The sequence below is a fragment of the Cololabis saira genome, chromosome 12 (assembly GCF_033807715.1).
Source record: "Cololabis saira isolate AMF1-May2022 chromosome 12, fColSai1.1, whole genome shotgun sequence".
NCBI classification, from domain to species: Eukaryota; Metazoa; Chordata; class Actinopteri; order Beloniformes; family Belonidae; genus Cololabis; species Cololabis saira.
In genome coordinates, this window is record NC_084598.1 from 24,939,289 (window position 1) to 24,959,577 (window position 20,289).

At 39.4% G+C, this 20,289-nt stretch overlaps 2 protein-coding genes across 4 annotated transcripts in view; one reads left to right on the plus strand and one right to left on the minus strand.

Moving 5' to 3' along the window:
• Nucleotides 1-11,128, plus strand: senp1 (SUMO specific peptidase 1). Its single transcript, XM_061736117.1, has 18 exons — nucleotides 1-585; nucleotides 703-761; nucleotides 3,002-3,183; nucleotides 3,634-3,709; nucleotides 4,294-4,483; nucleotides 4,587-4,731; nucleotides 4,823-4,941; nucleotides 5,804-6,084; nucleotides 6,211-6,274; nucleotides 6,954-6,992; nucleotides 7,091-7,175; nucleotides 7,289-7,429; nucleotides 8,419-8,550; nucleotides 8,753-8,956; nucleotides 9,072-9,151; nucleotides 9,244-9,328; nucleotides 9,673-9,768; nucleotides 9,860-11,128. The coding sequence occupies exons 1-18, from the start codon at nucleotides 449-451 to the stop codon at nucleotides 9,920-9,922; spliced, it is 2,178 nt and encodes a 725-aa protein (XP_061592101.1). The 5' UTR covers nucleotides 1-448; the 3' UTR covers nucleotides 9,923-11,128.
• Nucleotides 11,111-20,289, minus strand: part of rbms2b (RNA binding motif, single stranded interacting protein 2b) — a 20,456-nt gene continuing 11,277 nt past the window's right edge. For 2 of the 3 annotated variants that reach the window (XM_061736120.1, XM_061736119.1), the window contains exons 5-14: nucleotides 16,954-17,111; nucleotides 16,700-16,779; nucleotides 16,386-16,495; nucleotides 16,249-16,295; nucleotides 16,078-16,171; nucleotides 15,886-15,936; nucleotides 15,641-15,751; nucleotides 15,199-15,279; nucleotides 15,031-15,112; nucleotides 11,111-14,905 (exon numbers count right to left, since the gene is read on the minus strand). In XM_061736120.1, the coding sequence (XP_061592104.1) occupies nucleotides 15,035-15,112; nucleotides 15,199-15,279; nucleotides 15,641-15,751; nucleotides 15,886-15,936; nucleotides 16,078-16,171; nucleotides 16,249-16,295; nucleotides 16,386-16,495; nucleotides 16,700-16,779; nucleotides 16,954-17,111 (810 nt within the window). In that variant the 3' untranslated portion in view covers nucleotides 11,111-14,905; nucleotides 15,031-15,034. The remainder of the gene's footprint in view (nucleotides 14,906-15,030; nucleotides 15,113-15,198; nucleotides 15,280-15,640; nucleotides 15,752-15,885; nucleotides 15,937-16,077; nucleotides 16,172-16,248; nucleotides 16,296-16,385; nucleotides 16,496-16,699; nucleotides 16,780-16,953; nucleotides 17,112-20,289) is intronic. The other variant, XM_061736121.1, reaches the window with a different exon arrangement.

The following is a 20,289-nucleotide window of genomic DNA, read 5'->3' on the forward strand; positions in this document are numbered from 1 at the left end:
CATGTTGTGGTTTTGAATGAGGAAGAAGCGGGAGATGTTCTTCTTCAACGTGTTTATTTGCAGTGTTTTTAGTTACATCAATTGCATTTAATCAGTTAAGGTTACGTTTCAAAATGATGGCAAAATTTCCGACCGTGTTCCCAGCGACTTACCGCATTCCCGTTGGATTTTAAACATACTTCACTAAATTAGCCTCGCAGCTAACAGCGCTAGCTAGCGGGCTAGCTCGGGCAGCTAGCTCGGAGCTAACGCGCTAAGTGTTGCGTCTCAAGTAAAACGGTAAAATGCGACCTGCGTGCGCGGCTCGCCCCTGAAACGGCTCCGGTTCATCTACCTCAGTCGAATGAAGCAGTGCGTGTTTGGTTTTGTTTTATATATTAACGGTTAGATCGGTAACGGGGGAGCAGTTTGCCTTTTAAACCAGCGTTATTTCTGAAACTTTTGAGCCATGTTGAATAAAATCTACGGGTGGCTCGAGACCAGCCTGGGTAATCTCCGCAACGGTGAGCCGGCTGAGGAGGAGTACTCACACGGACACCCGGCACCGGGGCTCGCTCCAGCACGGAGGAAAAGACCCATTGAATGGTACCGAGCTGCAGCAGCTTTAGTTGTTCTCTCAGGGCTGAACCAGTCCGACACCGGGCACATGATTACACTGAGCTGCACTGACTGAAGTTGTTTTATCTCTGCTTTTCTCTGTAGTTTGGAGGAGGACGATACCATCGACCAAGAAGTCTTAATGGTTAAGAAGTCACGAATGGGTAATTTGCATTTTCACTCAACTCTACCATTGTCATACCTGTCAAGTTTTGGATTTAAAAAATACGGGACATTTTCCGCCACCCGCCCAACCGAGGTCCAGTATTACATTTTAAGACAGGTTTACAAGTAGGGCTGCAGCTATCGAATATTTTAGTAATCGAGTATTCTACTGAAAATTCCATCGATTAATAGAATAGAATAGTAGACTTTATTAATCTCCCAGAGGAGAAATTCAGTTAAAAACACACACAAAAAAAGTAGTAAACACAAAATAAACGGATAATATTTACAAGATATTTACAAATATTTTCAAAAATACGTGATGTATTAGTGGTTATTGCACTTTTAAAGAGACAGGTTTGTTGCACAAGGGTGGCTACAGTTTCTTATTGTACAGTCTGATGGCTGTGGGGATGAAGGACCTGCGGTAGAGTTCCTTCTTGCAGCGCGGGGGGAGCAGTCTTTGGCTGAAGGAGCTACCTAGGGCTCCCACAGTGTCATGTAGGGGGTGAGAGGGGTTGTTCATGATGGAGTTCAGCTTGACCAGCATCCTCCTCTCACCCACCTCCTCAGCAGAGTCCAGAGCACAACCAAGAACCGAGCCTGCCCTCCTGACCAGTTGGTTCAGTCTCTTCCTGTCTCTCTCCGAGCTCCCGCAGCTCCAGCAGACCACTGCAAAGAAGATAGCAGACGCTACCACAGAGTCATAGAAAGTCCTTAGGAGCTCCCTGCACACACCGAAGGACCGGATCGGATAATCGGATAAAACATATTTTTGTTTAGTTAAAGAGCAATTATAAATATACATAAGATGTTAGATGTTAATTGACATCACTAAGACTAAATTATATAATACAGTAGGGTCATGGCTGTGCATTTAAAAACCCTGAACTTACACCAGCTGACCAAATTCACTGCCTTCACTCAAAAAACTATGGATCTTACCAAGAAATGTTCTTATTTCTAACCTAAAAATGCCATTACACCTGATAACACACATAACTTAAAAGGTTAGGTGTTTTTCCCAAGTGTTTCAATTGAACTTTCATTTGTGTCAAGCAAATTTTAAGTTCTAGTTAAGTTTTAAGTTAAATTATAACATTTTGAGTTTTGGCAGTGTTCAAAATAAAATTCTGAACCCTGCTGTATTGGAGCACACTAGGCACCAGCGCTGCTTGATGTTTTATCCATGAATGACTACATGAAAACTACCCAGTTAGCTTCATTACGTTTTATTTTTCTGACATTTTCTGCCTTTTCTTTTAGTTAAAACTGTAGTGGGAACAGATGTTTAGAGGAACCTATGTATGTACCGGGTTAGGGGGAACATATAGGAGAAGGGACCAGAATTAGATTGAAAATAAAAGTTAAGCACTGAGCTACATGTGTCTCCCGTCTGGGCCATTGCAGACTGCCTGAGCACTTTATATATATCTATGCCTGAGCATGGCATGTTACAAAAACCAAACATATCCGCCGCCTCTTTCTTATTCCTTTACGTGCGCGGGGTCAGCGCGTTGTGCCCATTAAATGTAGTCTGGGCGAAATACCCTGCGTTGAACTGCAAAATTAAACGATTACTCGAGGCAGAGAAAATTCCTCGATCATTTTTTGTAATCGAATTACTCGGAATTATTCGAGGAATCGTTTCAGCCCTAATGTATACAATTCCTACAATAGAGCCTTAATGAAAACACAAAGTGGAATTAAAGCACATTTATTTATTTTAAATGTTTACAGTTTATATACAAATTGATTGTCTTCAAGTGAAACATTTTCTTTTACTTTGTCATTTTCATTCATGTGGGTCTCTGGCTCCCATTTTTAGATATATTTACACGAAGTCTTTGCTTTTCTGGCAGAAATGTCTTCTCTCTCTCTCGTTCGATCCATCCATCTCTGATTTGCTGTTCCGAGTTGGTTCTCGTTGTCGCCACTAACTTCACGAGAACTGCCACCCAGGCTACAGCAAGGGACAGTTCTCGTGAGGTTAGTGACAATTCAGTTTGTAGAGGCACAATAATCCCTTTTTAAAAATTATTATATTATAAAACGGTAAATTTACGGGAAAATACTACTAAGGGAGGACGGCGGGAACGAGGGGTAAAATACGGTAGTTTCCCGGCCAAAACGGGAGACTTGACAGGTATGACCATTGTGCGAACAAATTTCGGAATTGGCTTTATTACGGTGGTATTGCTTACAAGTCCTCATGCTGATTGTTTGATTGTCTGTCTAGGTGATCTTATTGATTCAGTCAAGACTGCAGCTGAAGGAGTAAAGAGTCATAGTACCAGTATGGCTACGTGGATGAGGAATAATGTAAGCCCGAATTTGAGAAATATTCTTTCTACCTCTTCTGATTCTCATCCTGGAGAGCCACAGCCTTCAACATCAGGAGCAATCTGGACAGGGAGGCCGGTAAGGTTTCAGTTTTGGAGGCATTAGTCCATATGCTGTCCCAACGCATTTTACTTGTCTTTTCACAGTTAGTTGAATTGCCTGATTGCTGTATTTTAGTTGGATTAATAGGGATTTTATTTTCCTTGTTAGATGTGAGGTTGTGTGAAGTACTCATGAGTAGTCGGACAGAAAAAGAAGCCTTCTAACTGCCAATAGTTGATGCACATCAATGAGCATCTGTTGACAGTATTGTCATGAATTTATTTGAATTGCACTACATGGCTTCTGTAAAATTTTGTTTCCTAGAGAAAAAAAGGACAGCTCATAAACTTTGAGACATTCAAAGGCACTTACACAATTAATCTAAATATCAATAGTTGTTTAAAGTGAACAGAACAATAATTTCATTAATACTTTAACAGCCCTACCTTTGACTTTTGTTTAAACTTCATGTGTTTTTGTTGGAAGATTGTTGAGAGGAACTCTTTGGATGAGACATTTGCTGCTCCCTCAACAACCTTGGACTGGAAAACATCCAAATCAGGTAAAACTATCACTTCAGCCTTTGTGTAAGATTTAGCATTTACATTTACATGGCCAACCTTTCAAATGTTGTGGTATACCTCAGTCCATTAGAAAGCTGTGTCTTCATATGAGGCAGATTTACTGTATTACTGTATCAATCTATCTGATGCACATTAACAATGGAAAAAATACTTTGATATAAAATTACAACTTAAAAGAAATAATTATTAAATGGTTAAAAACCCTTTCTAGATGTAAGGAAAAAGCATTCATGTTTCTTAAGGTTTCAGTATATTATTTGTATGCTGAGCATCTTTGTCATATATGATGCAGCAACACACATGGCCACTCACTTTTTTTCTTAGTTTTTTCTTAGTACAGAGATAATGTTCCTTTTGAGTCTCTCTTATGAATTTTAAAGAGTGTTAATGGTGTTTTGCCCTCGCACTCTTTTCTGTCATTTTGGCTGGACCCAGTCCTGCTTCACTGTAGTCTCAAGTTTCTGATAAAATTAAGTCGCTATGGTATAGAGGCCTTATAGTATTTTGAAAAAGTCAATTATAATACTGATGCTTTTGTTTTCAAATTTCCCCCCAATTCCAGAGTGGTTGCGTAATGATAAAACCATTATGGGATCAAAAGTCTGCAGGCGACAGGTGTGCATGAGTCCCACACATCGTGAGGTGCCAAAAACAAATGGACACTCGGTCAACATGTCACCCCCCACCACCCCTCAATTGCCCTTCCCAAGGTTAGGGAGGCCCCTTAACGTCAGATCATGTGGAACTTCAAGGTATTCCTTTTTTTTTCAAAGCAATTAGCCCCTCTGTTTCAGTAAATCATCTACTGATTCTATGAAAGAATGTCACTTTTTTTCTTTTTTTAAACATCTTTAGTTTGTGTGGTGGAGTGGGTTCGTCGAGAAGCTCCTGCACCAGCATGTATGAGAAGACCTTTCCCATTAAAATGGTGCAGACCACGACTCACAGCACTCTGTCGAGTCGCCAACGCGGGACCAAATCCCACTGCACAGCACAGGAGGTCAGACATCAGAGCAGTAAGACATGGTTTCATTTTCTCTGATTCAGATAATCTGTTTCATTGTTAATTCCGTTGTTTACTTGTTTCTCAGTCTGTGCATGAAGAGGAGAGGGAAATCTACAGGCAGCTTCTGACCATGGTTTCTGGGGGTCATTCGTCTTTCCTTCAGAACGGCAGCTCACACACCATTGTGAGGTCACACCGAGATTTGTACGTATGCAAACAAACACAAGAGACTTTAAATAGTAATAAGACATACCTAAGACGACACAAGAAAGAGTACTGTAGGAATTAAACCATTTCTCAAGTGGGGCTCTGCAAACATATAAATTATTTTTTATAATTTTGGAGGATAGGTTTTTATCTCCATGCATTCCAGAAAGTTAAATATGCAAGTGTTTTGTGGCAAAACAATATTATTATTATTAGTATTATTTGTATGTTTTTTTACCAGCCTAACGTTGTTGGACTAATAAATCCCACCTCACGGGTTGCGCTTGACCGGTGAAACAGTTTCACACTCAGCTCCAACACACAACCGTTGTCTTTCCACGGGTTTATTTTCCTCGTTAGCAACTCCAAACATGCAAACTTAAGCAGCAATCGTGCTGTCAGCAGGTAATTAACTGAAAAACATGTAAATATAAACATCCTTATATTAATTTCACAGACATATTTATGATATTTAACACAAATTAAAATGATTTCGTATACTAAACTCGCCAGCTCAGCTTCACCGGTTAAACTGAATCGCAGTATAAAAAACCCCAGAAGAAGAAAATTAAAGGTCGATATTGCTACTGTTAGAATAACCGTTCACACTAGGAATAAAACAATAGAATAAAACAACCGTAGAAGGCAAAATAACATGCCTGAACAAGAAAACTTCACACATTTATTATTACAGAATGAAAGATCTGTGCACCAATCTTTAACTGCATATAGCTGGAATTGACATTTTAGAAAACTATATATGATAGCCATTCCCTGTCATTGCTGTCAGCATCTTCACATAACTGTCTAGATGATATCTGCCTTCTTATTCCTTCAACTCTTTTTGTTATCTCTCCAGCACCAGCTTCCTCACCAGCTGCAGACCACTACGAATCTCTTCACCAACTGGGTCAGCAGGAGCAGGAACTTCAGAGCGAGCCAGTAGCCCTCCCAGCCCCAGAGGGATGTCTAGCCAGTGCTCCAGCAACCTCCACAGCCCAGTGGGAGCTTCCCTTAAGCCAGGAATCCAGATGTGGTCTCAAGACTCAGACATCAACTCCAGCAGAGCAGCTGCACTCACATCTGCTCCTTCCCCATCAGCTTTACAGGACAACACCTCTCAGGACACACAGTCATCAAGTGAGATACGTGCATGTCAAACACAATGGGGAGATGAATGCTAACAATTAAACTATATATATATACTATATTTTCTTACAAATGTAAATTATCATGGGTCTTAATACACCTTTTCTTTTCTTTCAGTTCATGATGGCGACTCTGTAATTATAGTTCATGAGAAAAAAAGTAAAAGGCAGGACAGTTCCAGGTTAGTATTGGCTTTTGGTCACTGTTGCTATTTTGTTGTTGTTTTGTTAAACTGCTTTCTTTTTTTTTAAATCAAATTCTTTACCATTTGAAATGTTGGGTTATTACAAACTCAGTTTCCAGAAAAGTCTGCACAAGCATCTAGCCGTTATTAATGATGACGATGAGTTTTCAGTTAGTGTTCTGTACCGTTTGTAACGGGGCAGTTGTTACGAGAGACTGAAATAAACAACTCAAGTTTTTCCTTCGTCCACAAAAAGCGTTTTTCAGCTCTTTTGTTCCCAAACTCTTACAGTCTTATTTTTTAATAAGGTAAATAATTATTTTATTGTTGGCCATGTATATGTAGTACATTATACTTTTTAATGTATTGATGATATAACAGTGATGTAACAGTAATTGTCTGACGTGGTTTGGTAAGAAGAGCCACATCATGTCTTTGCTTGTGGGGGAAAAGAGCCTGAGATAGATTATGCTTTTATACTAATTTTAATAGAGTGGGTTAGTGACAACCCTGGAAAGTATTTCTTTTTAACTCATGTCTATGACATTTTTAAACGCATCAATTAACATTTTTGTTGCATTTCCAAAAGTTTGAGAAGTAACAAAGAAAGTACATAAGGCGTTTTGGTTTTATGAACATGAATATAAATGAACATTATATTTTTCTCTTCTTTCAGTGTGCCATATTTCCAAGCTGAATTATGGATCAAGGAATTGTATGTATACTACAATGCATTCAATTGTGTTAATATTATATTTGGATTGAGCAAAGAATAAAAACCCTTTTTCTTTCTTCTTCCTTTCCTGTGTTTAGGAGCAGTATGTATGACTGTCGAGCGAGAGAAAGACGGAGACAAATAGAAGAGCAGGAGGCCCTGGCTGCCCGGCTGCTGAAACAGGTGAGTCCTGACCATCATGCTGCTCTTTCTAAGGTTCTTCTTTCTTTTCTTTTTTTTCCCCATTTATGTTTATTGATTTATCCATTCTTGTATCAATGTCTATGATTCTAAAGCGCTTGTCTGACGAGGGACAACGCAGCCCAGATGTGGAAGTCCATGTTCGAGTTCCTTTGGAGAAAGAGGTCCCTGTGACTCGTGTGACAGAAAAACCAAGGCCTTTGGATGAGGCACCAGAATTTCCTGAATTCACGGAGGTATGTATGCTCATCGTATCTTGAACTGCTGGAAATGTTAACTATGCATTTTGATGAATAACCCGAATACACAAGCTAATCCAACAGTAGGTCTTCAAGGTACAAATCCCATCTAAATGTTAAATTCAGTGGTGCTGTGATTTGTTTTTAATTGAATTTGGCTTACCAAACAATTAGCCAAACGGTTCCTGCCTACCTTCACTCCTTCATCCAGAGCTGCACTCCCTCTCGACAGCTCTGCTAAGCCAGTGAAAGACGCTTGGTGCTTCCACAACCACGTAGCGTGAAATCAGTAGCCAGACTCTTCTCCTCCATTGTTCCCCGATGGTGGAACGACTTACCAAACTCTGTCTGACCTACAAGGCCCGTACCTACTTTTAAGACCAAGCTATAGACTCAACTCGTTTCAGGAGCTCTTCTGCATTGAGTAAACTTCTCCACTCATCAGAATTAGTTAGAAAATTTGCCCAGCTCTTTGCATGACAGTACTGAGTAAGCTGCATGCACTTATGACAAGACAGTCATATGATTGTGTCTTTTAAGATGTAGCTTTTTTGTATAAAAGGACTGTTGTTTTGGGTGGGAAGGGAACAAAAAATAAAATTCTAGCTCTGACATGGCAGCACCTGTGTCCTACTGGACTCACAGCTATCTGACCAGCACTTATCCAGTTGTGCCCTCCTGTATGAGTTCTTGCGTGTTCTCAGTTGTAAGTCGCTCTGGATAAAACTGTCGACACTTTATACCACTACAGTCATTCTATTTTACATTTTAAGATATTTTTATATTTTATATATTTTTTGTACACACGATACATGCTTTATTTATCTGCATTTATTCTGTACTTTCATCGTCATGTTGCTTAGTTGTTTTTCTGAATCTGAAAAGCGTCTGCTAAATGACAGTAGCAGTAGTAGTAGTAGTAGTAGTAATTATCTTTAACATTTTGTTGTTTATTTCTCAAGTGCTGTTGTATTTTTCCTATTAAGGAAATGGATATTGAAATAAGAGGGCTGATGAGAGGGGGTAATCCTCATGAAGTTTTAAGTGAAGGTTTTGGTCTCAGCCTTACACGAAAAGACCTGCAAACGCTCAGCAACCTCAACTGGCTCAACGATGAGGTGAGTACCTATGGTGCTCATGTTAAAACCAAAACGAGCCATAAGATGTACGTGTATTGTCAGTATTTAGATAGAAATAACATTTAGATATGCGTGTATAAAAACATTTAAAGTGCTTGACCCTTATTTTATAAATAAAACATGTCCGAGATGTTCACTTATGGTTTTCCAATTAATACAGTCAACCCTTTTAATTTGTCAGGTGATCAACTTTTACATGAACCTGCTGGTTGAACGGAGCAAGAAACCAAGCCTGCCATCTGTCAATACGTTCAACACTTTTTTCTACCCTAAGCTGCGCAGCAGCGGCTATTCTGCTGTTCGCCGCTGGACCAAAAAGATGGACATCTTTGCTAAAGACTTACTGTTGGTCCCTGTCCACTTGGGGATGCATTGGTGCCTCTCTGTGAGTCTGAATGGCTGCAATTAACTAACGTGGAAGTAACAGTCATGATATTTACATGAGATGTTTTAGGATTTGTTTTTTCTTCACCCCCTAATTGTCTTACTATTCTTTTCAGGTGGTGGATTTCCGCAAAAAGTCTGTCATGTACTTTGATTCTATGGGAGGAACCAATCTTGACGCTTGCCTGACATTACTGTAGGTTTCTTTCACCTTTTGTCTTTCTTACTGTGGAATACGCATTAAAATAACTAAATGTAACTTTACATGCCCTAAATTTGTCTCAACAGTGAATACCTTCAACATGAATGTAAGGACAAGAAGGGCAAAGAAATGGTTACGGAAGGCTGGATTCTGCACAGCAAAGACCAGAATGTAAGTCCTACATGCACAAGAGCTGAACTTCCTGAGTCTGCTTTACCAAATTGTCTTTTATGCATGGGTTTTATTTATAAGATCAATTCCAGGTGTAATGTTACAATTGAGGATTGTTATTATTTTACACGGATCACTTTTGTTTCTATTCATCTTATATTTTTAGTTGAGAAACCTTTACATATATTTCAACAGGTTATTGGTTCATGTTCAGACTTTGTATATTTAATTAAGCAATTTCAGTGTGATTTGTTGAATTAGTGGGGCTACTTGCATTCCCATTGAAAAACGTAATCATATCTTAAACATTTAAAATAACAGCAGCATTTCTACTTTTCTTGTAGGAAATCCCACAGCAGATGAATGGTAGCGACTGTGGAATGTTCACATGTAAATATGCAGATTACATTACCAAAGACAAGCCTATCACATTCACACAGGTAATCACAAATACCACCTTTTAAAGATCTGTGCTCCCTATGTTGACGTTATTGACCTAGAAATGGAAAACCTCTCTTTTCTTATTGACAGAAACACATGCCCTACTTCAGAAGAAGAATGGTTTGGGAGATTTTGAACCGCAGGCTTTTGTGATGTCAGGACGGAGAGTGGAAATTTGTACAGTTAGTTTGCAGCTCAAAAGGTGATTGAGCTGCGCTCCTCAGGAGGACCCACTGACTGTGGCCCTTTTTACTGACAGACTTGCAGACCAGCTCCTCAGATCAGCAACCAGCTGCGTCCATCCTCAAAGGCCAAGTAAGCCAACATCATCTGGTGGATGATGGGGTGTTGCTGCAGCAGCATGAATCACTGCCTCCCAGTCAATCCAGTTCATTCAGTTTTGATGCACCAGCTGAGCAGCAGCATAGCAGCTGAGCTGCTGCATGTTGCCTAGGCAGAACTGTTTTCGAAATTGTACTTTTACTGAGCTACAAATCATACTCTGAGGTGCATTGTTTGCTCAATGTTTTTGTTTACATGAGTGGATTTTCTGGTTAGAGTATTAGTATTTTGATACTCTTCATAAGATGCAAAGGAGTTGACCAATCTGAACGGCATCTACACTAAAATCCTCTCTATTTAGGCAAAAGACTTTTAACTTTTAATTCAAAAGGGGTGCCAACTACCAGTTATTTGCTTTCTCAGAGTAATTGGTCTTATTTTTCTGTTGATCACTCCATGTACTGATTGACTGTCTGGTGCAGGTATATTAGGCAGTATAAACATTAAACCTAAAGTGTTTTTTTTTCTGAACTCTGACTAAAGTGCACAAAAGTCTTCAAACTTGTTGCCTCAGAGTATGATTTTTTTTTTTTTTTTTTTTTTAATGAATAAAAAGAATGTCTTACCGTCACTGACTTACGTGTAACAGAAATGTTACAACCTAAAACAGCAGGGTAATGAAGTTTTGCCATTTCCTTGTTCACTATTATTGATAAGAGTGTAAAAAGTCTATTTTATGTATTTGAGAGTTGTCTTTTCTTTCCACAGCAACTTTTGATGCATATTCAGTATATTTTGAATTTTGTATATACTTAAAACTTAGAACGTACTGTGTAATAAACATTTAAAAGAATTTTCCTTTTTTATTCAAACAAAACTGTATTGGAAATAAATGATCAGTTATTACGTGGTTTGTGTTATCTCCAAATCTGACTGATGTGAAAGTGCCACATTTTATAAATATGAGAGAATCTGTACACTTTTTGGCTTATTTACAATAAATGCAGTATATTTTGCACTATATAACCAGCAGAAATAAAAGCACAGAAACCACAGTGGAAAAAACATTTATTAAAAAAAAAAAAAAAAGTTTTTTTTGTTTTTTCTTCCCAACCAAGGGAAACAAAATCCTGCACCGTGTCACACATACTGAGGAGAGGTTGATGCAGAAAAGATGTCATGAACAGAAATGAAAAATTAATTGGAAGTTGACCTCGTGTGAAATATTGAATGACCTTCAACTAAGAGAGAAATCCAAAATTAGCAGCTGTTGGTATTTTGACTCAAGCCAGAACATTTTTATTCTTCAATGCTTTGGATTAAAACAATGGCATGACAATGGAGCACACAGAAGAAATAAAAAACTTCTGCTTCATTTATTCCTGTTAAAAGAATAAAAACAACTTCAATGTTTGCAGTGCATGAAAAGAATTCCAGTCAGACGCCAAGCCCCCAAAATCTGGGGAGCATTTCACAATCCCTTCCAGTGAAATCTAAGGCATTTTTGTGAAGTTATAGTTTCTTATAAGGAAATGAACATTTCATGGTTTAAGGAAAGAAATGGGCAAAAATCATTTAGCAAGTAAGCATGTTTAAAAAAAGGAGTTAATGGGCTCCCAACTTTAAAAAAAAAACTGGATTTAATAGTGAGTCACATTTAACACAATACAGGGTGTTTTTATTTAGTATCAACACCAACCTTCATGCTTTCAAACACACTTGGTTCTTATCTTTTTTTGTTTTGTTTGTGTAAATTACTACAGTCTTAGTAGCAACCACATTTTGGTGTGAACTAGTTCCCTTTTAATGTAGCAATTTAGCTAAGAATTAATGAACCCGACGTGTAACGACAAAATAAAAATTATAATGTAAGATAAAGAAGTATTACGTCATCCAGAACATAAAGCCACATTTTGAGGTGTTCTATTGGCATATTATGAGGTGTATCTGATATTTGCAGTATTGCATTTATACGGCTAATAAATTAATTGCATAGATCATCAGACCTTGGGCGGGTTTTTCCAAACATTGGACGGAAGAGTTAAACGATGTGGACACAGTACCAGCTGTGAACAGCCATGACACCAACTGCAGTTGGTCATCGCAGATGAATCTTGTACACAAACTGCATCTACATTGCTCTGGCAGAATGAGGTAAGTTGAGGTTTTTTGAGCATATTTTTCTCAAACATTGATCCCAACTGCATGGGGTTCAACTCTGTAACAATGCATCTGAACCTAACAAACATAATCAATCCATGATCTGGAGTCATGTTTATAAAGTGCCAACATCTGTGACACCAACAGAACTAAAATGTATTTAAAAAAAAAAAAAAAAGTTAAAGCCTTTTTCACATCAAAAATGAAATCAGAACATAATGACGCAACCAGACAAATGATCACAATAATCACAATATTTTTCTTTTTAAAAAGCACCTATCATCTATTTCTAACTATTTGCTGCACACAACACACTATCAAAAATAAAATCAAAACCTCTTTGAAAAATCTGTTCAATTTTTAAAGTATTAAAATGAAAAAGGAAACAAATTAAATAACAAATGTTAAAAAAAAATGTGAAGGTAAAAAACAAAAATGCTAAAGTAGATGTAGACACGTCTATGGCCAGTATCAAAGAATCTCTACACTGCCCAGAATAATCCAACTAAATAGTGTTTTTTTTTTTTTTTTCTGAAAATGCAAAAGCTAATCAGATCAGTGGAAATGAAGCGTCCTCTTTTGTCAAGGGGACATGACAAAAGCAGATGACACAGGAACTTCTACACTGTAAAGTTCAAGCTGTCAGGCTTAATTTTGTTGTTAAAGTAACTGAAATGACTCAACGTGATGCCTGAACACATCTCTATTACAGGCAGCTTTGTGTGTTTTGATCCCTGTTGAGCAACTTTGGATTCCTTCGTGGGGAGCAGCTTAGAGTAAACTTACTCTGATAACTGATAACAATAATGCAGTGGCATGCAAAAGTTTCAACTTTAAATTTCTGTTACTGCGATCGGTCAGGTGAGTAGAGGACGCAATGAAGACCAAATATTAGATACTCTCTTTTAAGCAAATTTGGGGGAATATTTTTGGTTTTGCAATGTTAAAGTGGCACCTTGAAAATGTTTGAGCACCTAAAACCATTATAATCAGAGGGCAGGGCTGAGCTTCCTTCTTCAAATATCCACTCAGCACCCAAGCGGACATTCGCTCCTCTAAGTAGCTGCCTGGCAGTCTAAAAATGTTAATAATTTATGCCCACAGAGTACGAAAAGGCCATAGAAAGACAGAAAAGCATTTTAATGGAGCATACTAAGACGTGGTGGTTAAGAAGCCAGAAAGTTTTTCAGTTAATTGAGGTAAAGCAAAACACTGTAAAATACCTCCAAGAACATTTAGCGGACTGTTTACTGTTTCACTGTGCAGTCACACCTACACACATACGCTATTCATGGAGGAGTCGGAGGAAAACTCCTCTTACATCATTTTATGTTTACAAATTAGCATCTAAGCATGACGGATGCATTTTGGAGACATGTTTCATTGACTGCTGGAAATTTAGAGTATGATAAGATAAGTTAGATTGAGACAAAACTCCTCTTGAGCACAAGGGTGAACTGACCACGCTTTGGGTTTGTGCTGCAGCCAGGGGCATGGCGGAGTGATTCAACAAAGAACGGACGTAATTACATCCCGTTAAACTCTGGAAGCAATCATTAAAAATGAAGAAGCCTATCAAACTACCTCCAGGAGGTGCAAGCTGAACATTTTGTCCATGGCACTCATATATATGGTCCGACTTCAGACGAGCAAGCCGAGGAAGACAACCGAAGAATTTCTCAGAGCCAGAACTGTTTTCCAAATAGAGGATAAATGTCCCCACAACAGGGACGGAAACTTGTGGATCGCTTTACAAGGACACGGTTGTTAGTTCATACCCCCTTTTGATTTGGATGCTTGTCTTCTTTTATTTTATGTTTTGAATTACAGAAACAAGCAAGAATTTTTTTTTTAAGACAAAGACATGTCTTATTTAACATCATACCTTTTGGAAATCAGATCCTCATCAAAGCTACTCACTTAAAAGAAATTATTGCTTCCACTTTTGCATGCCACCTTATCTGGAATGCTTTATTTCAGCTTATTTCTTTTAAAGAAGTCCCTCCTGTTAAATCTGCCATCCGAATATTTTTTTCACCTCTTTGTACTCTTCTGATTGTCTAAAGCTTTGTCGATACTGTTTGACCTATTAACTACTTGTGAGTGAAGTGCCAGAAAGAAAGAGATGTCAACAGAACCTACAGTATGTTGATCCATTTCTGTACACTACATGAGCCATCAGCTTTAGAAAGAGTTCAGTCTTAAATATTATGCGCAAATCAATCAAATCAGGGCACACGACAACAGAAACAAACCAAAATAAAGAATTATGTACAAAAAGGCAGGTCAAAGCCCGAAAATATTGGATAAAAAAAAAAGCAAGTGAAAAATCGACACATCTTACAAAAGGTTAAAACAACACATGACTAAAAAAACAAACAAAGAAAAACCACAAGGTGATGTTGAAATGTTCTTTTCCTGGTTTCACTCTGGCATTAGAAAAGCCCATGAAACCTTTTATATGTGTGTATAGTGTGTGACTGTTTTCTTGACTGTTATCAAAATAGATGCTCCTTTTTGTGTTCCTCCTGTTTCCCCATCATACTCCCACTTTGCTTGGTTGTCAGAGTAAAAGAGTTTCCTTTAAAAGAGGAGTTTATGGAAAGTATCTTTTCTTTTGTCCTTTGTGTGGAACAGTCCGTGTCCCCCCAAGTGTCAACGCCTTGAGAGTCACTCCAGGCACCAGAGGAAGATCTGACATGGAGACCAACGGGTTAGAAATGAGCTGCTTCTGCGTGCAGTGCCCCCCCTTTTTTCAGCCAGACAGCAGCACAGGACATGTGTTTACTGGATAAGACGCATGCTCGCACGGAACTAACCTCTTCACTTGTTATGCTGGTAGGAGTAGGTTGTGGGTTCTGTGGGTGTCTCTATGGCAACGGATTGCTGGACGGCACTTTCCTGTGGGAGAAGCAATGAAGATGAAATCTATGAGTAATTGTCCATTGCGATATTTTAGTGCGACACTCAGAGAAAACTGAGGTTACCTCCACTGAGATGTTGGTGGCAGGCACTTGGGTGTATGGGGGTATGTATGTCCCCTGCATAGATGTGTTTGCAGGCATATACTGGAGGAGAATGGAAATATTGAGCTCATTTGAAATTACAGCTACCATAAAAAATAACACTATCAACTACATCTTAAAAGGAATATTCTCATGCATTCTAGCTTGCAGTTAAAGCAAGTTAGGATAGAGCCCCCAGGTAGGATAAGAACACCACAAGCATTCAGGAAAACCTGCAATAATTTCTTCTTTCATGCTCTTAGTATGTTGTCGTATAGAACTTCTGCAGACTGGTTTGGTAGAAATGAGAACTCTTGGACAACTGCTACCGTTTGGAGACACAAAACTCTCAGGTTGTCTAAAAAAAAACAAAAAAAAAACTTCAGTGACAACTTCCAAGACAAATCAACTGCAGGATGCTTACTGTGCCGCTGCTGCCCATGGAAAGGTGGCTTAACTGCTGCGTCAGGGGTCCCATCATCTGGGTTGGCTGGATGGACATGGAGTGGTCCACTCCTGACGTCAAGACAGCTCCCTGTGGAAACACAGACAGAACTTTCAGCATTAGCCATCAGGATAAAAGCACCGTTAGTACGGACACTATTGGTGATATAAAAGAAAATGAATATTAAGATGGTTGGACTGGAACAATAACAAGCGGATACTCACTGTTGACGGCATTATGTAGGACTGGTGATGGATCCAGGATGGGTTGTGTACCTACGGGAATTAAAAAGACATACCAGGCAACATAAGAATTTTTGCCCACCTATATACCAGAAAACAGGCAAAAAGGATTAAGAGGGCAGACTTTATTTAGATTAAAGAACTTATTCAAATAAGACAGTTTTCTGTCTGTACCTGATAGGTGGACATAGGTGAATGCATATATGGTGAGAGGGATGCCGGTCCAATCATTCGATTGGGTGCAATGCTATACGGAGAGGAGTAGAACCTGCAGAAAACCCCACACAGTTATTAGTTACTACAATTGACCCTGGCAGAACCCTGGAGCAGAGATGTAGTACTGACCCATTCTGTAAGGCTGTGGTTGGGTCGTACGTGAGGGTCATTCCTCCCTTAAAGAAAAAGACAGAACCATAAGTCATCACAAAAAGGAGTATGAACAAGGTCATCAGGCATGGAAAAAAAATAAAAAACAAACTCACAGACTCCCCTTCTCTCGTCCAAGGTCTGCCGTTCTGCAGATATTTTCCTTGGCTCTGGCGCTTCTTCTGGCCGCCATCAGCAAATTTACACAGCAAGGGTTCTGACGGCACTGTGGGCAGGGGTTTTCAAAATGGGGAGAACATCAATGTAAAATATGTATATATATATATATATATATATATATATATATATATATAAAATATATATGTACATATACATACACACATACATATATATTATATGTCAGCTGTATATATATTATATATACATTTTTTTTGTTATGTGTGTGTCAGTGCACCTGGAAACAACTCACCTGGAACTCCAGGTGGGGTCTTGATATATTTTCCATTAAAATGTTGAATGATGGCCTCACACTTCTCTGTCGACTCCATCCTAGAGTATAAAGACTTTAGTATTGCTTTTTTGGAGATGTTGTGTTCCTGTCATGGCCACCGGGGGGCTCACTTGCCCAGTCAAATACAAAGAACGTGAAAGACTAACTCCAATCCGCTCTAACCCCCCCCACCCCACCCAAAAAAAATGCAAATAATTATCCAAAGCCTGTACCTGGCAAAGCCCACTCCTCGACTGGTCCCGTTAGCGTCACGGAGGATGCGGGTGGAGATGGCCTGACTGAAGGGCTTCAGCATGTTCTCCAGCTCCTGCTCATCCATGGACAGAGGCAGGTTGGAGATGTATAAATTTGTGGGGTCCTGCTCCTGTTGCTGATAAGAGACAGAGCCAGGGAGGGATTAATAAACGAAAGTACAGAAAGGACCAAGCTCTTTTCCCCTTAAGAGAGTTGTAGCATGATCTCTGGAGCTCTGCAAACATGAAAAGGGATGAGAAGGAAATTACATGACCTTTTCAATATGAGTATGAGATATAGCTGATGTTAGAAGGTTTCCAAGAGAAGGAGAATAGGAGGCTTGTTTAAAAGACGATGATTGCTCAGGATCAAACATCAGTTTAACATGCAACAGTTTTTTCTCAAGCCTATAATTAAAATAATAATGGAAGAAATAATAGAGCAACAGAGGAATGATTCCTCTTTTAGGATGCTGCAGTATATGCTACTTGTATTACTCTTACCATGATATTGTAAAAAAGAGTCTATTGTGTGATGCCAGCTTCAAGCCGAAAGTACAATTCAGGTAAAATTATTCCAAAGCATAACCGCTTGTCATATGGCTCTTCATCCTCAGATGCTCTCAAACGATGATCTGCTGTTTCTAGGTGCTGAAAGCAGAGGTTGGTTTTGTTTTGTTTATTTTTCGCAAACCCATCCTCTCATCCTGTTTCCTGGATTCAAGCTTATATATCAATGTGTTAATCCTGACCTTGAGTTTATGGGATCTTCCAGTTCTGCTGGAACAAACTGAATGAAACCATAAAGGGTTTAGTTTATGTTTGCTTGTGGACTAGTCTCTTCTCCTCCTCCATGCTCTGCTCAAGCAAATTTAATTTTCTCTGCAGTATCTTGTAAGAAAACTGGTCCGTATCGCTGGCAAGCCATTGTGCATATTCATCATATGCAATGTGATTTTGAAACCTGTAAATGCGGTACGAGTTAATTTCCATCCCATGAATAATGCATGTGTAATGGTGAAGGTGATTTCTCCTTCAACTTTTTCCCTCTCATCCTCCCTCACAGCAGTGCAAACTCGCAAAGCAAAGACCTGCTGTTGAGTTCAGCTATGAATGAGTCAGAATGAGTCAGAAAATTCTGACGCAAACACAAAGTCTTGTTGTAAAGTCCAACTGGAGGGCTCAGTGGAATCAAGTTATTTTGCGAGCAAGAAGCCGTATGAATGTCAGTGATCCAGCTTAACGTGAGATCAGCTTTCCTCGGGTGTTGCTAGCGTACGTGTGTGTGTGTGTGTGTGTGTGTGTGTGTCATAATCCGGCTGAGAAAAGACTGCTTAAGTGCATGTGTGATTGTGTGTGTGTTGACAGGGCGGGCGGCTGGGCAGCGTGCCCTGCTGACTGAGAAGCTGCTCAGAAACTGAGTCAGATGCCACCAGGGAGAACAGACAGCTCCTTTGTACAGCAACCTCGGAGAACAGGCCTAGGGACATGCTCCCTGAACGCCATCATCACCGCTGAGCACACTTGTACCTGTGTGCATCTGCGGACTCTTGTTTGTGCAAGGAATTCTTCTTGACTGCATTAAAACCTGTGAAGGCCCTGATTTAGGCACACATTCAGACAGCGCACCACCCAGCAAACACAACAAGCCGATGGACTTAATTGGCTTATGTTCACTTAGGCTTATGTTCCTCCACAGCATGGAGGATACTAGTGTCACAAACACAATCTGAAGAGATGGTCCGCCGGTCCTCAGAGGAGTGTTTATTTAGTTGAACGTGGGTTATGCTGCTTTACTTTTTTCTCTGAAATATCTTAAAGTTGTTCTATTACATACAAGTCAGGGGGCTTGGCCAGGTGATACTTTTCAGTTGTCTCCTTTAAAATGTTCACATGTTCACACAGCAGCATTCCTTTGATCCTTATCCTGCAGGAATATTCCTCACTTGCAACATTTCTGGAGACTGGAAGTCCTCTTTATTAACCAGTACTTTGGAAGAGCCACGAGCATTTTTGGTCCCATCAACAACTTTTCAACTTATGTTACCTCACATAATGCTTCGTTTATTCTGGACCCCATCTGAGGTGAACAACTTTACTTTAGTATCAAATAACTTTTTCTCTCTTATGCTCTCATTCTTGGGTGTTATTCCTAAATATAGGCTCTAACATTTCATCTTTCACACTTAAACTGACAATTGTTTTTGTACCTCTGTACCACGTCAATTTAAAGGGGACCTATTATGGCATCTAATACCTATTTTAAACAGGCGTTGAATGTCTTAAAAACAAGCTTTTGATTGTTTTTGCTAAATAAATCAGAAATTCAGCCTCTGAGCCATGTCTTTATCTTCCCATTCTCTAACCTCATTCTCTATGTGGGATTCTGAGTGGGCGGGGAGGCTATGATAATGAGGCATGTGCTGATTGGCTGCCTGACACGTCGTTACGTAACGAGGGGCGAAGAATCTGAACGGTTCGTAGATCCACATCACACTGGACGGCTCATCCGGGCAGCTGTACAGACACTGCAGAATTTTATTGCTTTCCTCTTTCTCTGAGTTGGCAGGCTGAGGGGAGACCACCTTATATATGTTAAAGCAAGAAAAAACTTGTTTTTCATAATACGTCCCCTTTAAGGTTTACCACACAATGTTATTTTGATGGCCACCCAGCCATATCCGCCACCACCTTATATATATAGGGACACTCAATTACATATTTTAATTTTTTACAGTCCACAATAGTGAAAGTAGTGAAATATTTTGTACAGCTGTGTCTAGAGTTTCAATTACAGCAATGGAGTTTGAATATTTTGACATGTAAGTCGGTATGTTTACATGCAGCAGTTCAATCGGATTTCAGATCGTATAAGACTTCGTTCGGACTTTTAAACTGCATGTAAACACCTTAATCCGATCTACTTGGGACCTATTTTGGACCTATATCGGACATTTAATAATCGGATAGCAACACCTAGATAATTTGTTCAGAGTCGTAATTTTAACGCCATGTATACGGAGACATCGGATATTGCAGTCAGTGCATGCTCGAGAATTTCCTCTGGGACTTCACCCGGAAGTGAAAGGAGACGGCGCGTGTTAAATAGTTGTTTAAACATCAACATAAAGATCGCGAAATAGATGGCAGAAGCTTCATCAGGACACCGGAGCAGATCAAAATAAAGTGGAAAAATATACAGAAGGCGTACATTGCCGTCAAACATGGCACCAATGGCGCCACCTAGCGTCACGGAGTCAGCCACGCTCTGGCCATTTATCCGATTCTCTGAACAGCATGTATACTCAGACAAGA

Coding starts and splice junctions, on each gene's coding strand:
- senp1 (XM_061736117.1), top strand. CDS start 449: ATGTTGAATAAAATCTACGGGTGGCTCGAGACCAGCCTGGGTAATCTC. Junction 586..702: donor AGGAAAAGACCCATTGAATG/GTACCGAGCTGC, acceptor TTTTCTCTGTAG/TTTGGAGGAGGACGATACCA. Junction 9,329..9,672: donor TGCACAGCAAAGACCAGAAT/GTAAGTCCTACA, acceptor CTTTTCTTGTAG/GAAATCCCACAGCAGATGAA.